General features: G+C 47.4%; 2 protein-coding genes across 3 annotated transcripts in view; both read right to left on the reverse strand.

The window, feature by feature from the left end:
• Window positions 1-26,058, reverse strand: part of IGDCC4 (immunoglobulin superfamily DCC subclass member 4) — a 263,733-nt gene that overhangs the window by 94,230 nt on the left and 143,445 nt on the right. The window contains exon 21 of one of the 2 annotated variants that reach the window (XR_007890472.1): window positions 12,979-12,988. The exons of the other annotated variant lie outside the window; for it this stretch is intronic. The gene's annotated coding sequence lies outside the window, so the exon portion shown is untranslated. Of the gene's footprint in view, window positions 1-12,978; window positions 12,989-26,058 lie in introns of those variants that run through there. 2 annotated transcript variants of the gene reach the window in all.
• The window catches only part of IGDCC3 (immunoglobulin superfamily DCC subclass member 3), a 97,704-nt gene that overhangs the window by 25,983 nt on the left and 45,663 nt on the right, over window positions 1-26,058 (reverse strand). Inside the window, exons 3-5 of the mRNA XM_051628555.1 lie at window positions 13,224-13,368; window positions 10,535-10,665; window positions 6,480-6,617 (exon numbers count right to left, since the gene is read on the reverse strand). Coding sequence (XP_051484515.1) covers window positions 6,480-6,617; window positions 10,535-10,665; window positions 13,224-13,368 — 414 coding nt within the window. The remainder of the gene's footprint in view (window positions 1-6,479; window positions 6,618-10,534; window positions 10,666-13,223; window positions 13,369-26,058) is intronic.

A 26,058-nucleotide genomic window follows, 5' to 3' on the forward strand; every position in this document is an offset into this window, starting at 1 on the left:
GTTCAGATTAAGATGGAGCATCCAGAACGATTTCTAATGGAATGGTTAAACCAAGTTAAATCGTATCAGCCTCTGTGAGCCATTGCCTGGGTTCTTACATTACAGTGACCAAAGATCCAAGCACCTCAACAGCTTGCTCCCAACAGAGGCTCTGGGAAAGAGAAGACAGACAACCTGCAGCAGTACTTCCCTGATGCACTCTCCCAGCCACCAACAATTCATTTATAATTTGAGATTTCCTGAGCCAGAAGTTCTACCTTTTTGCCTGCTAACCCTTGCTAATTTTTTTGGTGCCTTTGGAAACATTATGAACAACAGATTTTCAGTTCCTTAACTCTTGATCATGCCCAGGGCGAAGGAGCCAAACTCTGAGCTGGGTAGTAACATCTGCTCAACTCCTTTGGCTTGGAAGGTCTGTCTTCACCCTGGGTGCTGGGCCTGAGGCAGGCTGGCAGCACAGCAGTGATGTTTCCAGAAGACCATGCCTGAACTCCAGCACAAGGTCTTCAAAATAAAAGGGCTTAACATGCAATAACTCAGTATCAGGGGATTCACCTTTCCCCAACAAAGCCTGTTTTCAGTGGAAAATTCCCAGCCAACTCTAATTACAACGTGTTTCATTAGTATCAGGCTATTGCTTTTTATTGTTTCATTGGTTTGTGTTTTAAGACACCGTTTGACAAAGGCAGCTCTAAATGAGTCCTAGCACGTGTCAGGGTGTCTGAGCAGGGGAGTTTTACTGGAGGAGCAGTTACAGGGAGCACACTTTGATCAGATGGGAAATGGGAACACAGTTCCTCTCTTGTCTTTGCTCATGGATGAGTTTAAAAAACCTCCAGAAGTGGGAGAAGCACAAACTAGCCCTGGTGATCTCCCCACCCGACCATCTCATGAGGCTTCCATAGATGTGCAACAGCAGAAGAGCCTGTGTCTTGTGCTTCAAGGTTGTGGCTAGTGAAAGGAAAAAAATCAATCTGAAAACTGCCTCCTGGAGTTCTTGTTGGTCCATGCCATCATTTTGCCAGGAAATGGAAGAAGCCAAATAAACCCAGAAGTGCTCTGTGGGAGAGACCTGAGATGCTCTAGCTGGTTTCTACTTGCATGGGCCACCTCCTGAGAGATCCTGGGCAATGACTGTTCAACCTGCTTCAAAATTTATCATCAGCCAGTGCAGCAGAACAGTTCCCAGGGACATTTAGCCCTGCAGGACCTCAGACTCATTACCAATACTCATGGCACACAATGACTTCAGTGGCTGCATCTGGTGTAATCCACCAGTAGGAAACCTTCATGGAAAGTACAGAGGGAAACACAAACTGCCCTGGAGCTGCTGCAGTCACCCCAAGACACCCCAGTATCCCCAAGGATTTCTTTCATAGCTTCTGCATGGTCCCTGACAGAGACCTGGCTCACATCTGACCTTGGACAAGCTTCAGGCTTCAACATGAAGAGGCAGGCAGAGATATCATGCAGTCTTATGCTTTAGATTTAATATCATGCTTTGCATAATAAAGAATAATGATGAGGATTTGGGCCATTCATAACCAACAGGTTCTGGAATAGATTGGGAAAATGTGAAGGCACTCAAGGAAAGGGACAAATTAACCATCAACCTAGAAATGCCACTTCGCAACCTGCTCCCCAGCAAGTGCTTGGATCCCCATAGATGGTGATGGGATGGAGAGCAAGTGTCTCCAGCAGCATCAGTGAGAGCACAGCACATTCAGCAGCTCTCAAGCCTGGAGCATACAAGTGAGGGATCCCATTCCAGATTAACACCACCACCCTGCTGGGAAACCCTGGCCAAACATGGCCTGAAAGCTACAAAGCACTTCACAAACCTGCCATGCTCTTTATATGCTGTTTTTCAGGAAATTTTTAGACTTACACATTTTCTTGCTTCATTAGGCAGGCAGTGCCTTTAAAAAAAAAAAAAAAGCTCTGGTCTTTTAGAGAGAGAAAAACAATGTAATTAAATGATTAAATGATCACAGAGCTGGCCAAGCCACTGCAGCAGTAAACAGCTCAGTTGTAAAAAGGACAGTAAAACATGACCTGTCCCCCATTTAATGAGCAATAGGAAGGAACCATTCCTTTAAACATCATTTGAACTGGAGTGTAAAGAGATCTGAATTAAATTCAAATTGAACTTGGTTTCATCTTTTAAATGAGACCTTTTAGAAGTCCATATATACAATAGGTATAAAAATCAAATCTCTCTCTTAAGGGAGGGTTGGGACCAGTGACAGATGCCAAGTGGCCATACCTGGATGCTTCAGCACATCACTGTCTTGAGAATTACCACAGAAATCTGACTCGAATGTCAGCAGTTTTACTGTATTATTTATAACCTGCTACATAATTTACACATGCAGAGACCCTGCCTGCAAGCAGGTACTCCACACAGCCCAAATACCAGCATTGATATATCCTCAGTTTTCTCTCTAGCTCCAACTACTAATTAGAGGTGTGGTGGTCTGAAGACATCTCCTGTCAATCAAGCATCCTTCATTTCCCTGAAGAACCAAGCTCTCCAAGCTCAAAACCTCAGGGGATCTGCCATTTGGTTCAGAGGCTGTGGCCACATCTCTCAACCAGCAAAGCTCACTGATCATCCCCTTTGCCTCTTGCTCAAACCCTCCCTTCCAAAGAACACCAAAAAGGGCTTCTAGAGAAGTAACTACTTTCCCAGCCTGCTCTATCCTCCTTCTCACTCTACTGTGCCTCACTCAGCCTGAGTGATCATTTGATCAGTTAGCTCTTCAGCTAATACCAAGTCCAACTTGACAACATATATAAATAATATAGAATATTTACACAAGAAATTCCTTGCATCCTGAAAGCTCAGCACTTTGCAGAAGTGCTGTGCAGAGGGACTGATGCCTCACACCTGCTTTGTAAAGGTTTTTCTCCGTTTTAACCCTGTTTCCTTTACACAGACACATGAAGAGAGGCTTGGATCCAGGGATCCAAACCCTGAAAACCCACCTTCCTGGCACTGTCTGCCATCACCACATCATCTCTCCATGGAGGAGATCCAAAAGACTGCCAAAGCTGACACTGCTGCTCAGTTGCCAAAGCTCTCAGGATCCCCGTGGGCTCGAAACTGCTGCTCATTTAACATGACCTTCTTATGAAGTCAAAAGCAGAAAATGTGAGGGCTGAAAAAAAGCTTGTCTGGGTGGAAATGTCTGACAGATTCTCTCTGAGGATCTTCAGTTGACAAGGGCTGAAGGAGGAGGTTCAGCTGGTTGTGAAGAGCAGCTGGGCAACTGATCAATAAAGAAGAGCTTTCTCCAAATGGGAGATGCTCCTAAAAGATGCTCCAGAAATGGACACACTGAGGCTTCCAGGTTCCCCACTGGGGCAAAGTGCAGCTGAAAGATGCCTGAGGTTGGGAGCCCCATTATTTATTTTTCCAAGGTGTATCTGATGTTTTCTAGAGGCCCTTCCCTGCCTGCAAATCCAGTGATTGGCACACCAGCACCAATTACAGAGACCCAGGCGAGATGAATATGCAACAACGCCAACGCTTTTCTTCTCTAAGTAGCAAGTAGAAAGAAAGTAACAACTTTCTAATGTTGATCATTTAGGTCTTTTGTGAATTCTTTGTATTGTGCCATAGTAGCCTTCCACTTTTTAGACACATGGGTCTCCTGCTCCAGCGGACATCAGGCACTGTGGATTAGCATATTTAGAGTACATTGCAACAGTTGACTATTCAGTATGTGAAGTGGTGAAATTTACTCTATTATTTCTAAACACTTACGGGAACGGTGCTCCTGTCAACCAGTCAGCCATCTATTGCAAGCTTCTGTGTCCAATAAGTTACCAATTAATTGGCTCCTACAATTGTTGTATAGTTTACTTCTTGAATGGCCCCCTCTTTAGTAATTTCCTTCCCATTGTGCAATCCTTTCTGACAACTCCTGTATAACACTATCAGATAATCACTGTCTTTTCTTTCTCGCCTCACTTTTCTGTATCTCTCTAAATAGTTTATTATTCTGCCTTGGTACCTTTTATGGAGGCTGGTTCAGTAGCCTGTCAGCTAAAGGGGAAGGAGACATTAAAATAGTCATTCATTCAAAAGGCTTTGCAGTAAGTGCCCAGGATATTCATTTGTGCACACATACAGGTCCAAGCCTGAAGTGCAGAGCTCTGAAAGGAAAAGCCTGATCTTCCCTGAACAAACCCTTAATGATTTTACATTTTGCTCAGAGCCTGCTCTCTAATGAATGTTGACATTTCAGGCATGGCGAGACACAGGAATTCTGTTTGTGGTCAGGGGCTGCAACATATTCCCAAGGAAATTAAATTCAAAATTGATTGCGTGACACTCAAAAACCGGCCCAGAATTTGAATCATTTCCTTCACGCAACATACAGCTGCCTTCCCACTGAAAACCAGCCAGGTTCTAGCAAAGCCAAAGCAAGAAATGCAAATATTATTTGGGGCTTGCTTTCCCCTTCCTCCAGAAAGCTGCAAAAGCAAAATTGTTCTTTTGCTCCTTTCTGATAGAAGAAATGGCACAACATCCAACCTGTGAGCAAAGGTGCAAAGACAAAGGCAACAGCACGACTCATATTTCGATCAAGCAACAAAGATATTCACAAATATTTTACCTTTTTTTGTTTAAATTAAGTCAGGGCTATTGCTCAATCAGCTGCATCTCTCTAAGACTTTGTGGCCATGAATTTTTTTTATTTCTGGATGTGGATTAAAAGTGGGGTTTTTTTTCCTAAGTTGAGTAAACTTACTAGATATTTAAGCTAACTCAGCTCTGCAGGAGGAACTTCCAGAAGAAGACTCTCACAGGGGAGGAAGCCACAGGTACAGATGCTTGCAGCACCTCCTTGTTCAGCATAAACCCCTTTCCCTTCTCCCAACCACAGAGACATGGAGAAATAAAGAGCAACAAAAAGATGACAGACCCAAAAACTCAGAGCCTGTACACCACATCACCCCTGAGATTAGTGTAATATTAAACGAGATCTTGTGATGCTTTAGACAGGCAACATTCCTGCTGAAATAACGGGATCTCTTTCCCATTCAGTAGCCCTAATTCTGCTGCAGTGCTGCAAAGCAGCATGGGGAGAGTATTTATTTTTGGTGGAAGACAATGCTGAGCTCAGACCAGCCAGCCAAACATCACACGAAGCTATTACATCTTCATTACTGCACTGCTCTATAGAGACAAGTGTTTTGAAGAAGATAATAAGCACTTATAATTAAGGCAATTATAAAGTAGTTTATTATAGTTGAGCACTAACGTAGAGCTGCCTTGTGTCCAACAGAACCAAACCAGTGATACAGTGTGGCTGGAGAATTTTTAAAACAGCATCAATCTGATGGTTATGGCTCTGGAGGGAAAAAAAAAGCAGCTCCTGGCAGACACCCGCTGATTTTACAAGCCACCAGTGGATCCAAGCAGGAGGGCAAACGGAGAAATTGTGCAGGTGATGCTGGATGTGTGTCCTCCTTCCCTGGCAGGCAACTCTGGGGTGGAAAGTAAGCTGGACCCTGACCCTTGGAGAGCCACAGGGATGCAGTCCCACATCCAGCTCAACAGCACCAGACAGGATTTATCCCTGTTTGCATTTCACAGCCACCTTGGGGGACTCAGGGAGATTAGCATCCCAAAATGACATGACCTTGCAGACCACAAGGGCTTGGGAAATACTAACTGAACCCAACCCCACAGCACACAGGCAGAGCTACAAACTCCAGAAGATAAGACAAAAGCCATCAGGTCTTTGCTCAGCATAGACTTCTGTAGGGCAATGGAAGTGCTTCTCTGAGCTATCACAAAGCTGGAGCCTAAAAATCCTTGCTTTCAGCCTAGGAGAATCAATCATAGAATCATTGAGGTTGGAAGGGACCTTAAAGATCATCAAGTTCCAACCCCCCTGCCATGATCAGGGAACCCAGCAGAGAAACACAGCACTTTGCTCTTCCTCACTTGTCTGATGCCATCAGCCCCTGCCTCTGGTTTCCATGCTGATTAAGAAATACATCACAGACCCCAGCAGCAAGTATTTGGTTTTTTCAAAGCTCCAGACATGCTAATTTGAATAGTCTCTTTCCCTCAAAATTTACTTAAAACTCCCTGAGCAGGCAGCAAGTTTCTTTCAAGTCTGTTTTAAGTGAAAGATGTGTTTGTGTATGATTTTGCTTCTCTGGGCCAACAGTGGGAATGTTTTTGATGCAGCTGAAAAAGATGCTGTCACTCCAGGAAAGATAAAATTATCACCTTTCATGACACATCTACAGGTTTAACCAACCCACTTCTCCAACAGGTAAAAACAGGATCTTGGCAGAGGGAAAAAACATGAGGAGAAAAAGCACTTCAAGCCTACAATTAACTTCAGTGGGAAGGGAAAGGGTGAATCACTTGTCGCAAAAAGAGTGGCACCTCCCCATTTCTCACCAGATGGCAACGGAGGAGGAAAGCCAGGTCACCCCCAGGGCTTGCTTACCTAGGCGGCTCCAGGAGACGATGGGGCGGGGGTTGCCGGTGGCGATGCACTCCAGCACCGCCGTCTGGTGCACAGTCAGCGTCAGGTTCTCCGGGCCAACGAGAATCATGGGGTCCTTGTAAACGGTGGAGTGGGAGCCTGCAAGGAAAGAATCACAGAATGGTTTGGGATTGGAGGGACCTTCAAGACCACCCAGTCCCATCCCCCCTGCATGGGCAGGCACACCTCCCACCAGCCCAGGCTGCTCCAAGCCCCATCCAACCTGCCCTTCAACACTGCCAGGGATGGGGCAGCCACAGCTTCCCTGGGCAACCTGGGCCAGGGTCTCACCATCCTCATGGCAAAGAATCTCCTCCTATTGTTTAATCTTTGTTAAAAGGCATCTGATTCTCTCTTGTCTAGTGAAAACACCAAGGGCTTCAAGCATCCTCTAAGTACCAGTGATCAGGCTGGTGAAATCCTCAATAAATTTGAGACAAACACAAAACAACAGGAGTGCAATGCTTGGATGACACTGTCTGAACATGTTCTAAGTGTTCCCACTGATGTTCCTGGGAAAAACCCCTCAGCAACAAGCAGCTCTGCCAACACCCAGCTCTGGGCAGCACAAAGCAGGAACCATGCTGTGACCCACAGGGAGCAGATGGGCAGGGAAAAGATGGCATGTAGGGAGGACACAAGCTGCAGGACAGGAATGCAAATAAACACAGCAGTTGCTTTATCTTTTGGCATCTCCAGCCACGAAGTAATTCATGCAGTCCACAACACTTCAATCTGCCTCTCTGAACCTCCTCTCTTGCTGCTGGTGCCATTTGCTCCCAAAGCCCTGTCCTGGGACATGGAGGGCAATGCAGGTGCCAGTCTCTCACTCTTGCTGAGGTTCTTCTTGGGAGGAAACTCAAGGAAAGTCCTCTCATGACTGCAGTCCATAGGGTGATTATGTCCCTGACCTCTCTGGCCTAACTGGGTGCAGGAAGAAGATGCATCCCATGGCTCTGATATAATCACAATACAATCACTTCTAGTTTATCATTAATTGTTCGTTTACATTACAGTAGCTCGGAGTGGCAACAACCAAGAATGAAACCCATAGTACAAGATGATGCACAGACCTATGATAAAATAAAGCCCTGGCATGAGGACTCTGGAAACCAGACAGGCACAGGACAAGCAAAAGAAACCACATTTCACCAGGCAGGAGGAGATTGTGGGACAAACCCATCATCCTGTGCCAGGTACACCACAGCTGAACCCACATCTCCTGAGCCAGCAGAAAGTGCCTCATCCCTGAGTCAAAGGTCCCTTCAGTCTTCACTCCCACTTGTTGGGAGCAGGAGAGGAGGAAAAGAAAGCAAATATTCCGTTCTCCCTCAGTAACCCGGAACACTGATAATCTCTACATTAGCCTTCTCCCCATTTCCAACAAGACCCGGGTTATATGCCACAAATGCAGAGATCAAGCAGTGTTTAAGGAATTTCAACAATCTGACAGCTGCTGCTGGCAAAAATGCTCAGTACACCTGTGGAGAGCAATACTTGGCCTGGTCATGTGTCCCCTCCCCAAGCAGGAGAGGGGCACAGGGAGGGCTGGGGAGCAGAGCTCTGCCACAGGTCGAGCTTTGCTGCAGGGACCATCCCACGCTGACTCCTGCACGTGGCTTTTCCCACAGCCAAAAAGCTTGGTAAAGAGAAGTGACCCACCAAAAACTGTCTGCAAGGGCTTTTCTCCAAGGAAAAAAGAAAAAATTCTCCCTGCTCTTTTTAGCATTACCCTTTCTGGGGCTGAAGGCAGGGTCTGAGCTGGGGGATTTTGTAGCAGTCCAAGGGCAAGAGCAGATCAGAGCAGCTCGTTTGTTAATCGTTCCTACGGGGGCTAAACAGGGAGTGATAAAGCCACTCCGAGATTGTGCCTAAATGGGCAAAATCCAAGAAAAATCACCGTGTCAGTGAGACTTAAGAGCTGACTTTCTCACTAAATGCATTTCCCTGCAAGCCATAAAATGCAGATTTTTTGATGAGAACCGGAATGCACAATAAATTCATGTGACCGGCTGGTTAACCCCAAAAGATCTGAAAAACAATATCTTCCTCCTCAGTACCTCGGAGTCGCTTTAAAACTCATGTAGATTTATTGTTCTAAATCACAATACTAAATGTTCATGCTTAGAATAATACAGTATTATCATCATATAATGTAGCGATTTCAATATTTCAAAACACAGAGAAATGAAATTAATTGTTCAAGGTCACCCAAGAATATCAGTGAACAGCAGCTGAAACCAAAGCAAGATTTACAAAATGCTCCATTTTGGCAATAAAAAAAAAATATTAAAATTTCCACTTTTTGATTTATACTCTCAGTCTTAAATGGGCATTTGGGGTTTTGGGTGTGGGCTCAGCTTCCTGAGTTCGGCCCAACCCTGCCCAGCTCCAGGAGTGACATTTCCACCACTGGCCACCTTTGCTTGCAAAGGACACATCATGGTCCCGTAGCTTTGCTGCTGAGCCCAACACCCACAGCAATGTCAGCTCTATAGCCAGTGGGATGGAGACTCAGCAGGGACATGGCAGTCAGACCATGCAAAGGGGTTCACCATGGCCAACCATCAGGGAGGAGGTTTCCTTCTCCAACCAGAAAAGCTCTTTGATGCAGGGTCAGGAAGGAAGGAGTGACAAACCAAGTGACTCCTGGCAGGCGAGTGGTGCTGGAGCACAACTGGGCTCAAGGCAGCTCAGTGGGGATTTATTTTAGAGGAAAAAGACTCTAATGATGCACGTGGTCCCCAGGGACTCTGCCAGCAGCAATCGTGGTGAGAATAGGGAGGTCCCCAACACTGCCAGGAGTGACAGGCACTCCAGCAGGGATGGGAATGTCGCTGGCACGGGCTGTTAGATCTTGATCAAAAGGAGAGCAGCAGAGAGAGCTGCAGCTCGTGCTGAGGTGTTGGAGCAGAGAGGCAGGCAGCCCCTCGGGAGCAGCTCCACTAAGCAGGCACTTGAAAATAATCAATGACTGGAAGACAGATCCGTGCTGCTCGCTGCCGGGGAGAGGAAGGAAAGTGCTGTGAGCAGGGTCCTTCATCCCCCACAGGCAGCCACCCCCCTCATCCTCTGTAGGCAGGCTGTGGCAGTGCCCGGCAAGACACCAGCTCCCAGAGTCCATCTCCATCCTCTCCCTCCTCCCTCCCCAGCCAGGGCTTTATCTGGGGACCCCAGTGAGGAAGAGCTGGTGCTTCTCCGTGGGTGAAGCACTGGCTGAAACTGCTGTCCCCAAGGGAGCCCTCGTTCCTTCTTCCACCATGCCCAAGGTCATCACTTCCACATGCCGTTTTGTGTGCTCTCACAAACAGTCCCAATTTGTGCACATGCAAAGTGTGGCTGTGGGTTGCTTTGGTTTGCCCTTGGAGCATCATCACATCCTACCTCTGGCAGCATGAAGCCAAACAGCAAGTATGTGATTTTGGCTCTTTTTCTTTGGAGACGAGACCACAAGGCACTGTCATTTCTTCATCTGGCGCTATCAGAAATGAAAATCTGTTTCAGCAACTGGCTTCCAACGTGGATGGAGAACCAAGTCAAAATTTAGCCCAGGGGTGCTCAGGGCTTCTCCCTCTCATCTTCCAAAGAAAGGTTAGCCCACTTTGGTTGCAACGCAATGCTAACAGCCTACAGAACATAATTCCCCCATTAGATAAATAATTAATCACCCTGTGTGCTGCAATTACTTCCAGAGTAGGCAGGTCTCATAAGGAAGTGATGAATCTTCCACATTTCCAAAAGAATTTATTTAATGTAAAGCTGCTGTAACTCATTTTCTCACCATTCTCCCTCTACCTAGAAACTGGCGCTAATTTACAGCCAAAGAGACAGATTTATCTGCTATCAAATGGCCTGATCTGGCAAGAATTAATAACAATCCCAAACAAGGAAGGTGCTATGGCTGGACAGAAGGATGCTTCTTAGTGCTGGTAGCCTGAAGCTCTCTGTAACTGTCCTGGTCCAGAGCAGCAGTGAGAGGAATACAGACAGTCAGGACAGTGTTTACTGGTACTAACCTGACACGGTGAGCCTGGCCTCCCGGCTGAACTTCACATTAGCAATATTGGTAGCAACACAGTGAAAAATCCCACTGTCTTCTGCCCTCAGTCCTGTAATCTGGAGGACTCCCTTGGGAAGCAGCGTGTACCTGTGGGAGGAGAAAAGCAGAAATAGCTTGCAAGGCAGGACAGGATGTGAAGGCAGGCTCCTCACCCAAGGAAGTGGGGCAGGATGGTGCCAACACCACCCAGGGGTGCAGCCCCACAGGCTCAGCCCATGCTTATCACTGCAGCACTTCTTAATTTATTATTTAATATTTGAGCCTCTGGTCTCTTTTTACAGGGAATATGTTCCCTTTTTACATCTTCTGACATATCCTTGAGAAAGGATGACTTTTGCTGAAGGCCACGAAGCAGATGCTTCTCGTTTAACCTGTGGAAAAGCTCTGGCAGCACATTTACATGGGAACACAGCCCACATGGGAGTTACCACCCATCAGCTGGAGCACAGGGACCGTGGACAAGCATCAGGGAAAATGTGTGCTCCACACTCCCTGGTCCAGGTCCACAACTCAAATCTACATGATCTTAAAACCTCAAATACGTGGAAAGGAATGTTTAGAATAGATAGCAAGCAGGCAACAAGATAAATATTTATATATTTAAAGCATTTAAATCATGCACATATATATACATACATGTATACATACATTACAGGTTGCTTGGCAACCTTGTGTTTAAATTGGCAGGTAGTAAGTCAACAGGCTGTGGTGAGTTAATAATCCATTTCCAACTAGAAGCTGAGGAATATCTTCCTCCATATCAGCACCTGGTGACGTGCCTGTCACCTGCTCCCTGTGCTGGGTTCCAAATGCGGGGCTTGGTGCTGGTGGCAGCGTGACAGCAATCAGCTTTACACATCCCAAAATTGATTGCAAGCTCTCTGGGACTTCAAAATGCCCACTGTTTTGGATGAATTATACCATAAGAAGTCTTCATTTTTGTTAACAGTCTGCCCACAGCATTAGAAAATTCAATTCCAAAGCTATTATTCTGCCTTCAAAGCCTCCAAGTGCAAGACTCTGCATACAAATTTATATACACTTTAAAGGCAGAAATGCACCAAGTGTGATTAATGCAGAAATCCAATCCAGTTAGAGGAGCAACCCCCATCACCCAGGCGCGTTGGTGTCAGAGATTAATCTACTGAAATTACAATAAAAACCTTCCCCAGTAACTTTATTCCTACAAAAAGTAAAATCTGTTCAAAATCAGGTCACCAGATACAGGGAAACTACTCCTAGCTCATGGCCTCCAGGGCTTGGACAGGGTCCCTGCCCTCATTCTTGGAGCTCCTCAGCCTTGCAGACAAGTCCTGATCACACTCAAATCCCTGCCTTATCTCTGGTCATCTACATATCCTTGATCCCGGGCTCAACTGGAAAAGGGCAATAATGCATGAGGAACTTCAAGGGAACTTCACCTGTCCTGCAACATCCCATCAGGATGCACAGAAGGTGTCAGGCCCTGTTCTGCACCCCTTACTTCTGCTAATAGCACCTTGGACCACCAGCGCTGCTCTGCTGCATCTCCAGTTAAGCACCTGTGTGAGGAAGGAGCCTTCAGAGGAGATCAAGCTCAACAAATCAACCCTGTGCTGGGCTAAAAAAAGCTCAGATGAAAAACGTAAGGAAAAACAAAACCTGACAGTTGCAGTTTTCTACGGAAGAGTTGGGCCTCTTGTGTCCTTCTACTGTAAGTTCACTGCAACACTGAAAAGGTCACTCATTGTTCAAGTCCTCATGTTTTCTCCTGCCTCCAAAGCACCCAACCACATTCTGCTGCAGAACTGACATTTTTAAGAATAGGGGCTTTCAGGAAAATATTTACAGCTTCCTGGTTTCTCCTGTTCCCAATACCCAGATGTCAGTTGGCCATCGAGGTGTGCTGTCACCAATTGTCTCCCACCGTGGGCTGTGCAGCTCCCATGATGCAGCTGGGACCACCACCATGGAGCACACATTTCCTGCCACCTATCCTCCACTGGGCCCCACTGCTGCTTGGAGGACCAAACCCTGATGAGGGATGTTTCCGACACAAAGGGAGCAGCCTGTCAAACACAGGAAGGGAGAACGTGCCGTCCTGGGTCTAGGCTGGAGAAAGGGGGCAGCTGGGGCTTCTCTTCAGGAGGGTTGCATGGGAAATGGAAGCTGAATTGTATGTGGGAAGGAAAGTCTAGTGGCCACAGTGTCATTCAGGGCTTCCAGGAGTTCGGGACCCACATGGAAGGCCCTAAGTCATGGACCTGGTTTGGAAAGAGTTGCACAAAATGGAGCCACAGAGGGATGATTAGTACCAAATCTATCCCAACTCTTCTAGGATTGGTGCTTGGGCTCTTCATGCTGGAAAGTAAACCTGGAAGAGGGCTGATGAGGGAAGGTCAATTCAAGTTCTTGCTCCCTCCAAGATCAGCTAAGGTGGTTTATCCAGTTCTTTTGAGAGATGCAGTATTTCTGTAGTGTTTGGCCAGAAGGAGCCCAGTCAACCCCCAACATTAACTGAAAGAGCCTTCCATGGCAGAAATGGTGGCCGAGACCCTCAGCCCCGATCAGTTGTGTTCTAGCACAACTGAGAAAACAAGAGCAAGCCTGGCCACCTTTTTCCACCTGGAGAAAGGACAGCAGCCTGTGGTTCTGACATGTCCTACCTTTCATTGTCTGTGTTGACTGGCATGCGGTTCTTCTGCCAGAGGATGACAGGCTCGGGCAAGCCATGGATCTGGCACTGGAATCTGGCTACACCTCCTTCCTCTACCACTGCATTCTGGGGATGGATGTGGAAGTCAGACATTGCTGAAAGACACAAAGAGAGGTAAAAATATTCACATGTGAGAAGAGATCCACTGTCAGCAACTTCACATGACCTAGAAACTCCCCCATTTCCCAAAGACAGCAAAGGGGATTGTAACACAACAGCAGAAGGCTGGTTTGCTGCCTAACCTCCTGCATGGAGAAACAAGGTTTGTAACAAGTTCTTGCTATATGTCTGCCTCTGCACATTGACTCAACCAGGACAGGAGATGGTGCTCCATGACCCACGTTGTTCCACAGCAAGGTCTACAGGGGCAGCAGGATGCACAAACACAGCACTGGCGCTTACCAGAGGTCATTCTCAACAGCTTCCATAGGCTTTGGATCCAAGCTCACATCAGAAAAGAGATTTGTTGCTGCCAACGTCTCCTCTGTCATAAACATCCTTCTGATGTGCATGGCTTGATTCCTAAACTCATTTTATTCTAATATCTTGACCAAAAGAGCTCCCAGATACCTCAGTAAAACTTACAGCCCTCGATTTCTACCTGTTTGGCACATGTTCCAGCTCACTGGGTGCTCTGCTTTCCAGTGGAAAGAACAGCCACCTCCCCAGACTGTGGAGCAACAGGCTTCAGGTGATGGAAAGAGCAGTGCAAGGAGCTCAGCAGCTCAGCTCACCTGGGCTTTTGGGGTTGAGACCAGCCAGCAGCAAATGACAAATCTGAGCTGCCCCTGCAGGGTGAACACAGACCAGACCGTTGCAGCCACAGCTGCAACCACTGTGTGGAAAGTCTCTGGCATGCTGTTACAGCTACATAAATAATACAGTAATTATTACTATTAATTAATTAGAAGGTGCTGCCTGTTGACTCTGCAATAAACATATTCAAAGCTAATAAACATCTCAGTGGTTATTTAGCTCATGATTCATTTATAATGTTGCATCAACAGGAAGATCTCCCACATTACCATACAAAATAAACTCCAAAGAGCCTCCTGCTTCACCACCCCAGCCCAGAACACCCCTCTCCTTGGTGAAAAATCCTCGTCCCCACGTGTCGAGTGTAATGAATGTACCTCTGCTAAGGAACAAGCTGCATGTGTCAGGGCAGCTGAATCATCCATCTGCAAGCTCCAGCCGGGCCGCAGCAGATGGGCCATGGCCATCAGCGATCATACATTAAAGATGTGGCACATTCACCCGCGCGGCTCCCGCAGCCCGCGGGTTTGTTAAGCTGATGGAGAGAGGTGGAGCAAGAGAGTGACCTCCCTGAAAAGAGCCTATAGGAAGGCTGAGGAAGAGCTGTCCACCAGGGCATGGAACAACAGGACATGGGGCAATGGTTTTAAGGGAGAAAAGGGTAGGCTGAGGTTGGACATGAGGAAAAAGTTCTTTAATATGAGGGTGGTGGATCACTGGAATGGGTTGCTTAGAGAGGTGGTGGAGGCCCCATCCCTGGAGACATTCGAGGTCAGGCTCAATGAGGCGCCAAGCAACCTGTTCTAGTTGGAGATGTCCCTGCTTACACAGGGGGGTTGGACTAGAGGTCCCTTCCAACCCATGACATTCTATCTCAAACCCTGCACAGCTGTAGGTTTTGAGCCATGAAGGTGGGATGGGCAGCCAGCCCCACAGCCATAGGAGCACGACTGGAAGGTACCTGTGAAACGCTCCAGTGGGATGGGAACGTGACAGCACAAGGGAAAAGATGGTACAAAAATATATTTCCCTTTCCCAAGATGAAAGGATGGAGGGCAATGGTGGGATGGCAATGCACCCAGTTCATACACATTTGGCCTTGACATGAGGTTGGTCACAGCCCCAAGGCACTCAGCCATGCAGGAAGGAGCCCAAAGGCTGCCAGGGAAATCTCCCCCTTTCAAAGTGGGAAGGGCTGCTTCAAAACATGGAGATCTGGAGGTGCCCATGGCAGGAGAGCTTGAGGAAGCGTGCAAAATATTTCAGGACTGCTATCTGGAGGTCCAGGCCAGAGCGAGCACCTTGCAACCAAAGCTCACGAACTCTCACCAAGAAATGAATCCCCATTATTCAAGAATTAATGAGAAGGACACAAAGCTTGTTAACAAAGGGGGGGAAAAAACACACCAAAAAAACCCCAAACCACAAAGCAAAAACAAAGCAGAAATCCAGATGCCTGCAGGAAAATTCCTTTCAAATGTACAGATGCTCAAGGCTGAGGTTTTTGGGTGGCTGTCAGGGGTGATAAGATGAGGAAGGTGTGAATGAGAACAGCCCTGGCATAGACTTGGCTCTGCTGGCTACAGAATTCATTGCTGACCCTTTATTTCAATAATATCACCTCTTATAAGTAAAACTGCAGCAATAACCTCTACTCTTAAAGACACTAGTATTAATATTTATCATTAATAAAACATGGAAAGTTATAAATAATTCAGTTATGAGGATGTTAAGTAAAATATTACTCTTCAATGACCCTATAATGTGGCTTTGAAGCACAGTTTTATGTTAAATGCCTAAGAAACACTGCGACCCTTGCCAAGACCAGCTGGTTTGCAGAAGATACATTAAAAATTCATGCACCAAGCTACAAAATGCTATTTTTAACACAGCTTTACGAGTTTATTTACAGTTGCAGAGACAAAAGCTTTTGTAGCATCTCCTGTAAAACAGCAACACAACTTGGACGTGAGTGATTACCTGGGATGTTGTTTTCAGCCTGGGAATAAATCACTGTGTGTGAGGAGAGGGATTGGAGCACGACTGTTCTCCAGGGCAGTGCTTAGAGGGGCTAGATCTGCTGAACCACATGAGATTTTTCTGTATATGCCCCAACTGACAGTAACAAACTCATACAGCAAGTGCTTGCTCTTATTTGTCACTTGTCATTCAGGCAGTCTTGTCTTTTCAGCAGTACAGCCCTGATATCACCCGGGCGTTATTGTTTCAGCCTCCAAAGAAGAGCTGCGTGCCAGCTCGGATGGGGTTGGCCAGCAGCCAGGGAGCTGCATCTCATTTCTGTGCTAATGGCCATCATAATTTTCAAAATAAATAAATACAATCACAATATTCACCCACGGGCTCCAAAGAGGGGAAGCACCTTCTAATCCATCTGTTCTGTAATCCAGCAACACAGCATCCACATGGCAATGGAGAGACTGGTGTGGCTCCAGGACCCTTTTTAGTGTCATCAAATGGGATGTCACCCTGTTCCCATTAAACTTCCCTCTGCCATCTCCTTGTGTAGCATGGTCTCATGCAAACACGCAGTGAGCACAGGGTGATCACCAAGCCATAAAAACAACCTGAATCATGCACACATTCTATATTGATACTCCAAGCCATGGTGTCTCAGAGTTTCTACTATCATCACACCTGGATTTTCACCATGGTACCCTCAGACCAGTACAGGGCAGGCAAAGACAAAAGAAAATGGGAAATGGTCCTAGCAGCCATCCCATGCTGCAGCCGTGGGTGCAGCTTCTCCCAAAGATGTTGGCCAAGGCTAGATTCAGGCTGAGTTGTCTGCAGCCAGTGACACACAAGGCAGCAATTGCTCTTCACCTCTCTTTCCTTCATGCTACTTTTCACAGAGAACCTCGACTAGGATGAGGTTGGATCACAGATGAGGCTCTTCCGTAAAGAGAATGCCATGCTTGGGATCTCCCACCACCTAATCCTCATTGGGATACTGTCTCCAAAGGCATGTATTATGGACACACTGCACGTGAGCAGCAGCTCTTGTCTTCATCTACATTCATCACAGAGAATTCATTCTGGCAAACAAAATTGCTGGGTCTCCCCTAATCAAAGCACAAACACTCCCTCCATCCTAACAGGCCCTGTGGAAAAGCCAGTGGAATAAAAGTGAAAATAGCTATTGAGTGAAATTTCCTTTACTCCATGAAAAACTAAATTGAAACCATTAGTGGCCAATCCCTTTTTGCTCAGTACAGCATTAGTGCTAAGCCAGAGATTGACCTAGATTTGATATAGAAAACGAAAACATTACCTTGGTATGTCACAGCAAATCCCAGGCCTGCTGGAATCATTAAAACACAAACATTATTATCAAGCACAGGCACAAGGGGTGGAAGAAGCCTTGCAAGGTTCAGTGCCAAGTCTGGCATTAGGACAGTATTTGGGAAGCCCAACTAGTTCTTTGCTTTTAAATGACTTATGGGGAAGTCAACACTCAGGTTGGCTGAGACACAAGAGGATGCTGGGGATGACCTGAGCATCCTCACCACTGACCAGGGCAGTCCACAAATGAAGACCCTTTCTCAGCACTTCTGTCACCAACCTATTAAATTCAGAACCCTTCCAATGGAGACACGTGGTTAAAATGCCCCAAAGCTGACAAATTACAAGGAACAAGAGGGGACATCCTTCAGTACCTGGGCTCCTAGACACCCTTGCCAAGGAAAGCAAGCTTTGTTAGCCCAGTTACAACTTACAAAGGTGAAGATGAAGGCAAATTGTTTGGCCAGTGTGAGAGAACAAGCCATGGGCAGAGCTAACCCCTTCCAAGCATGGCTCCATTCCAATGCTGATGATTTTCAGACTGAATTTCCCAACTTACAAATAAAATTTAATTCATCTTTGGGTCAGCAGAAGTCAGGGTCATTTTTAAAAGACAATGACCATGATATCAATTAAAACCAAACCTAACCCACACTCACATCAGGTTGATGGCTCTAGCAGAACCAACCCTCAGTACCTGTGAGATGTTTTAAGCACCCATCCTCCTTGGCACCACAGCTTTTCAAATGTTTTCCCTGCAAGGAAGACATTAGGAAAAAATTCTGCAGTGTGAGGGTGGAGAGACACTAGAACAGGTTGCCCAGGGAGGCTGTAGATGCCCCATCCCTGGAAGCATTCAAGGCCAGGCTGGATGGGGCTTGGAGCAACCTGGTCTAGTGGGAAGTGTCCCCCTATGCAGGGGGGTTTGGAACTAGATGATCTTTAAGGTTCCTCCCAACCCAAACTATGATGCTATGATTCTGTGATTCTAGGATTTTGAAGGAGGACATCAGGTGAAGACTTAACCAACCCAGATCTCATATTTGCTCCCCTCTACACTCTGGAAATGAAGGATTTACCCTGCAAGAAAGAAGCAGTAGAAAAGAAGCGGGGGTGTATGGGCACCACAAATCCCAGCCCGTCCTCTCTTCCCCCCGCTTTTGAACAGGAGTGTTTTCCCAAGTCTTTAAGCAAAAGACACTGTAACCTTCTTTCTCTACTTTTTTTTTTTTAAGATACATTTTTATAACTATAAAACCAGCCCAGGTCACAACAGCCCGGTGGTGACTCCAGCTGCAGAGCAGGCTCTGCCCTGGCGAGCCGGCCCGGCGTGTCTAATGATGCTTTTGTGCGAGGTTGTTGCTGAACTGCCATGAGCCCAATTTTGAATGCAAGTTGCTTTGTGCATAGCGAAGCGTGAACACCAGCGCCGCCCATTTATCTCTTTAATTCTCCAGGAGTAGTAGGAGCAGGGGCCTTTGCTCACATCTCAAGAGAAGAAAAATCGCCTTTCTCTCAGCTTTGGAAAAGGAGGGAAATATTAAAGAGCAGCCGTGCCTCTCCCAGCACAGAGGAAAATCCCCTTTGCTCCTGCCCACTAATCAGAGGGGTGAAAATCCCAAATCTCTATTGTCCACGCTGGGGCTCAGATCTCAAAAGAAAACAGGGGCTCAGATCTCAAAATAAAACAGGCTGCATGACTGCAGAGGGTTTGAAGCAAGGAAGACATTTTGGAGGAATGCAGCTCATTTAAGAGGAATCAAAATACGTGGCGAGATGACAGAGGGAGGAAGCCCCATCTCACTCTGTGCTAGAGGGAAAGTCAGTCCTGCACGCTTGTTATCTGCAGTATTTGCAAACAAATGCTTATTCCTCTTCTACTTTGGCTGTCGTTTCCCCCCCCCAGACGATAGGACTGCTCAGAGTAAGGACAGAGAATGATCCAGGGTCTCTGCCCTCTCTGCATTTTGCATCCTCATGTCCCATTTTTATCACACTCAATCAAAGCTAAGTGAAAAAACGTAAACAAGGTTGAGAACTTGCACTATCAGATGGACTTCTGCAGTTGAGGAACAAAGTCTCCACCTGGCCTACTTATTTTCTCCCCTGCCCTAAGCCCTTGAGATGGGGATGAATGGGAGACAACTGAGCTAATGCCTCGCAGTGGGAAACAGCAGCTGCCCACAGGAGGGAACATGCAACAGATATTTTACAAGAGGAAGGGAAAAAACAATCCACTGCTTCGAGGCTCAAGTCCACCAGGAGGCAAATTGCTGCATGATGTGGGACTATGGCTTCTCAATTTTTTGCATAACATATGAACTAACTCCAAGCCAAATCCAGCTCAGGTCACCTCCCTGCCCCAATGCAATGAGCAGCACCACTGGACACAACTGACCCATGATCTACTGTTTGTCTTGGTACTTTGAGAAGCAAGTGGAAAAAAGCAGAAAGCCCCACAAGGGCTGCTTCTGTGTAGGGATGATAAACATCCTCTGAAGGTAATGAGCACATCTCCATTTCACAGAGACTGGGGGTTAGAGGGAATGTGCTTGGGGTGCCTGGTTGCTCTGCTCACCCTGCACAAGTGAAGGACCAGGGTTGGGAGGAGGAGGATGGGTTGTCCCTGCAAAAGACCCTGCAGGAAGCTTATTGTGGCACCTGGAAAACCTTGGAATGCCTGTGCTGCAGCTCCACTCCTCTTCCTGAGGCTCCTTTGAACAGGCTCCCCACCACCAGCACCCCCAGCCTCTCCTGAACAATCACACACGCCTCTGAGCCAATCACCCATTCCTAAAGAGTGTTTAGTAGATTTATGGTATTGATTACAGCTCACTTATTGGAAAAATAACTACAGCACCATCAGTTGTTGATGCAGGGTTACTCCCTTTGTGAGTGGGAAAGATTTCTGTCTGGATAAACACAGTCTCTGCACCATGCACAGAAATAAATGGGGGTCATACACCCCAAGGGCTGTTTTAAACTGAAATATCTCACAATTTCTACATAGCTCCCAAGGCACAGCACACTAGAGAGCAACCCCACCATCTGACACCCCACTACGCTCACTAGCTTGACTTGGGAGGATAGAGAACACCCAGGGAGCTGCCTGGGCCAGAAGAAACCCCTAGAACTGCTGCCCAAATAGTGCATGCTCAGACCCCAGATCTCCTGCACTGTGGCTGCAGCTGGAAATCATCCCAGTCTGGAAATAAGGGGCAGAGAGCCCTGGTGCATCAGCACAAACACCCTCTGTGAAGCCCAGCGAGCAGCCAGGGCTGTTTGAGCATCCTCAAACTTTTCCTATAAATGTATTGGTCATTTTACAGAGACAGGCACAGGGGACACAAAATGACACTCACATTCACAACCTAAATCCCTTGGGTACCAGTGGCACGCTCTACCCACAAGGCAGGGCTGCTCCTTAGAAATCACGTCAGAAGATGCATGGGGGCAATCCCACGGATCACATTCCTCACTTCCCTCAGTGTTGGGAGCATGCAGCAGCATCTCATCCCATTGCCTGCCACAGAGAGCAACATGGCAGACAGGCCAAGACCCATCCATCTTCCAGCACCCTCTTGTTTTGCAGGGGAACTGACTAATAAACAGCACCTTTAGCGCTCTCAAATTGGTCTCGGGGAGGGAAGAGGTTTCTGGTGGGGAGGGAGGCACGGCTGGGAGAGACCTTTGGCAGGGACTGCTATTGCAGTCATTTTTCAAGCTGAAATTGCTCTCTGGCTCATGACAGCATTTAGTGTATCCTGAGGCGACCATTTGTGAAGCCAAACCCGCGGTCCTGCTGCCCTGCTGCTGGAGGGAAGGGGGAGCATTACATCTCATAAACAACTCTTAATTTGCTTGGGCGGACTGCATCCGGGGCTGGCGGTTCTGCAGTGCAGGAGGAGGTTCTCTGTTATCACTACAGGGCTCCAGCACCAAGGGTGACACTGGCCACTGTGTCACCTGCCCAGTGACATGAGTCCCCACAAAGGGCTCCTGCTTTTCTGTGGGGTGACTTCTTAATGAACAAGGTTGCCCCACCCCAAAGCAGGGCTCTCCTCCAGCATCACAAGAAAATCATGGAATGGTTTGGGTTGGGAAGGACCTTCAAAACCACCCAGTTCCAACCCCCTGCATGGGCAGGGACACCTCCCATTAGACCAAGTTGCTCCAAGTCCCAACCAACCTGCCCTTGAACATTTTCAGGGATGGGGCATCCCCAATCTCACTGGGCAACCTGTTCAAGTGTCCCACCACCCTCATGGTGAAGAACTTCTTCCTAATGTCTAACCTCTTCTCTTCCAGTTTAAGGCCATGACTCCTTGTCCTATCACTCCGTGTCCTTGCAAAAAGTCCCTCCACAACTTTCTTGTTAGGCTCCCCTTCATGCTCCCTCCTGTTGCACCCACAGCTCACTCTGCTTTGGGCAACAGCTTCTTGAGGACCTCACCACCTCCCAGGCTTTCTCCTGAAGTACATGATTGCTCTTTGCAAAATACCTATGAATTATGTTAATCAAGTAGCATAATCCCCTGCAGATCCCTGAAATAATGAGAAAACGAAGGGCTAGCTGTCCCACAAGCCTGCAGGGTGAGGGCAGAGCAAAGCATGCAGCACACTGCCAGCAGGCAGGTCTCTCCTGCCAGATTCCCATCCGGAGCTCCTCATATTTTTCCTACTCCAAGACACACAATTAAGACAAATTACATAGTTACCACTTTGATTTGTTGCACAATAACAGCATTTTCCAGCCCTCTCCCAAATATCGATGGAGATGGGACAAGAGGAAGCTCCTGCACAGCTGCTTTTGGCCCTGGACCACTGTGTTGGCAGCCAACTGCTTCCAATAGGGAGCGTGAAGGAGCAATCCTGCTTTTTATCAGCTCAGAGTGGCCCTGAGCCATCTGACCACGAGGCATTATCCTGCCACAGCCCTTACAACAGTTCTAGGTAGAAACATCCCTGCTCAGGCCTCCCAGTTTCCAAACCCACCAGCCATCCCTATTTCCTTGTGCTTGCCAAGGAGAGCATTCTTTGTTTCGGCATCTTCGGAGGCGATGGTGGAATCCAGAAAGGTGAAGGAAAGGAAGCTTTTCATCACGACTGCCCATGGAAATACCATCAGCCCAGCCTTCAGACAGGGAGCTGTCCTGATTTACAGGCTAATGAATTTTAAATGAGATGCATTTTTTAATTTTTTGTTGGCAGCCCTCATTTTTCTGCTAGCAATCATTCCAATAATAGCTTGAAATTCTCAGCATCTGTTTTTACCAGTTCTCTTGTAATTAGTTTACTAATGTATTTCACTGTGCCTTTGTTATTTTCAGAGAATTACTTCATTCCCAGCTATCAGAGATAGTGCACTTCAGTCTATAAGGAGTTTGGCCTTTGTTCCCTCATGGTTATTCACATGGGGGAAGATGGTTCAGTGAATGACAAGCCCTTCTATCACCGCACATTCTCCATTTAATGTCTTTATACTGGCTCATTAATTACCACAGAAAACTCCTTTCCAAATGGAACCTGTGATTTACTGAAGACTTGGGCAAGGTGCCATTTTTTATCAGGCCGACAGCAAACAGCACAAGTGCTGGTAATTCACTCTTCATTCTCTTTTCTGCTGCAGCAGGGTCAGCCCTGCTGTGGTGGGAGTCTTGCCCGGACAAGGGAGCTCAGCAAGTGCTTGGCGGCTGTCACACTGCTCCTGGAATGGCCAAGTCTATATAAAATCAAGCTACAGCCCACTCTGTGCCCAGTTCTGGAGTCTCCAACATAAAGAGGACATAGAGCTGTTGGAGCAAGTCCAGAGGAGGCAAAGAAGATCATCCAAGGGCTAGAGCAGCTCTGCTTTGAAGACAGGCTGAGAGAGTTAGGGCTGTTCAGCCTGGAGAAGAGAAGGCTCTGGGGAGACCTCAGAGCTCCTTCCAGTGCCTGAAGGGGCTCCAGGAAATCTGAGGAGGGACTTCTGATGCGGTCATGGAGTGATGGGACAAAGGGAACAGTTCCAAGCTGAAGGAGGGGAGGTTTAGATTGAGAGTGGTGAGACACAGGCCCAGGATGCCCAGAGAAGCTGTGGCTGCCCCACCCCTGGAAGTGTTCAAGGCCAGGTTGGATGGGCTTGGAGCAACCTGGTCTAATGGGAGGTGTTCCTGACCATGCAAGGGGGATGGAACTAGATGTTTAATGTCCCTCCAACCCAAATCAGCCTGTGATTCTACGTCTCCATAGTTCCTAGATGTACCTCTCTGCAGTGCCCCATCAGGCAGTGTGGGCTGGATGGCAGACTGGAGTCTCAGCTTTATCCCTCAGACCCTACAAACTTGCAAACCACCCAGCACCACAGGGTCCCCCCAGGGGGAAGAGCTGGACAATGACACAAGGCTCCCTGTAGACCCAAGGCAGGTACAGTGTGGGAGAAAGGTGGCTGCCCAGCCTTGGAGAGGGAGTAACCCAGAAAATGGGCTCTCTGTGCAATGGAAATCAACTCTAAATCCTTCAGAACACTATGTCTTTCACCACCATATCCATATTGAGCATGATAAACTGCCCTCTTCTTTATTAAGGAATGAAATAGAGGGGGAAATGGTGCACACGTTGACTGAAAACGTTACTCAAACAGAAGAACAACCATGAAAGGCTGGACTTCCATGGCTTGCTGCAAAGGAGCTGCCACACACCATGGCAAGGGAAACACTTGACATTCCCTGTGCACAGGGGAAGGAGAGAGGAGAGGCCAAAGGACCAGAGCACAGAGGCAGAGGAAGTCGGGCATGGAGTTAGCATTGCCAAGGACTGCTCTAAAGCTCCTTTCCCATCACCTTCAGTCTGAATTTCACTTGGGTGCAGGTGATTTTCCAAAATGGCTTGTGCTCCTCTGCTCCCATCATTTGGCAACGAGTACAGCCCCTGTGTCATGATGTGTCATGATCCAGATCAAAGTTGATAACGTCAGAGATGTAAAAAGGACTGACCTGCTGTGAGACAGAAAATCCAGCTTCCTCCAAGCTCCGCTTTCCCTCCGAGCAGCGGCGCAGCCGTTGGCTGTCATCTCATCCCTGTGGCTGAGCTACATATATACGTTCCTGTTCGCTTCTTGGCAATAGCAACAGCTTCCTATTTTGCTGGCAGCGATCCAGGGGAAATTCAAGCTGAATTACAGCCATTCTTCAGAAAACAGGCCAAATCCAGGCAAGCAGGACACATGACCCCAGCCACACAGCTCGTCCTTTTTCTATTTATTTCGCAGCGAGAAGCCCTGTTGGCTGAAAATAGCTCCTATCTCTCGAAGTCCCCCTTTCTGTTCATGACTGCAGCTCCTGGCTGTGAGCCATACTATTACCACCTCAAAGAGAAAGTTCAGAGCTCTGGCGTCTCAGCCCCACTGTACGGGACGTGTGGTTTGATGTTGTCACCAATTTCTCTCCAGGAGCTTGGAGGAGATGGGGATTGTATTTCTGTGAACCAGCCAGTGAGTATTAAGTCTTTTCCTGCACCTCCACTGGGATGGTTGGGGTTGGATACTTGGGGGTTGTACCCCAACATCACTTGTCAGTACATCACAGAATCATTCTTGTTGGAAAAGACCTTTAAGATCACTAAGTCCAACCATAACCTAAAACTCTACCAACCATTAACTCAACTCTACCAAGTCCAGTGCTCAAACCATATTCCTTAGCACATCTACATGTCTTTTAAACACCTCCAGGGATGGTGATTCAGTCACCTTCCTGGGCAGCCTATTCCAGAGTTTAATTACCCTTTCAGTGAAAAAGTATGCATAGTAATGTATGTGCATGTATGTGGATACATGTGCATGTATGACACAGCACAGGTGGAAAAATGGGCTGGACTCCTTGACCCAGGGTCCCTCCAGGGCCATGCTGCAAGACCATCCCAGGGCTTTGCAGTTTATGGCACGCACAGCCACAGCATGGCCACACTCGCTGTGTGTGTTCCTAACACAACAGCAGCTTTCTATATGGTAGAGACAACCTCACCGTGCCCAGGGGACAGTGATGTATGGGGGAACAGCTACCATCCAACCTCCATGGTGTATCACCATCAAACACAGTGTTTTCCATACACATCTATGACCAGAAAGGAGAAATAACCATGTCCTTTCTACAGAGAATTTCTAAAACGCGTGGCCAGCAGAACAAAACTCCCACTTTGAACACTTTGCTGAGGCTTTCAGGTAAATGCTGCAGGTATTAATATTGTCTTGCTTTTTCATCATAGATTAGACAAACCCCAGTAACCTCACCTCTCTCCCCAAAGACCTTTGGTACTGTTTATGGGAACAGGACATGACAGAAGCCCCAGGTAACACGAGGCAAGGGCAGTGAGGCTCAGGAAGCCTTTGAAGAGAGTAATTCCCCAGAGATGCTCCTGGACAGCATAACTATCAGCTCACAGGGCTACAGGGAGGGGCTCTATTGATTTGCTGGCAGGAGGGGAGGAGGAGAGATGGGAAGAGCCTGGCTTATTTCCTACTGTGGAATTTGCAAATATTTTACTTAAATGAGTTTCAGGATGCACAAGCACATGAAGAAGCACAAACAAGGTGGGTCAGGGTGGGCAGGCTGCCAGACTCCCCAAGCAGTGGTCTCCTGACAAGGAGACACATTCTCCTGCAGGCTTGTGGTAACCATCAGATAAATCATCTGCATATGTGCTATGTCCCTTAGGCCTCCATGGCTCCACATCCATGCTTCCAAACAACC

The sequence above is a fragment of the Apus apus genome, chromosome 10, assembly GCF_020740795.1.
Source record: "Apus apus isolate bApuApu2 chromosome 10, bApuApu2.pri.cur, whole genome shotgun sequence".
NCBI classification, from domain to species: domain Eukaryota; kingdom Metazoa; phylum Chordata; class Aves; order Apodiformes; family Apodidae; genus Apus; species Apus apus.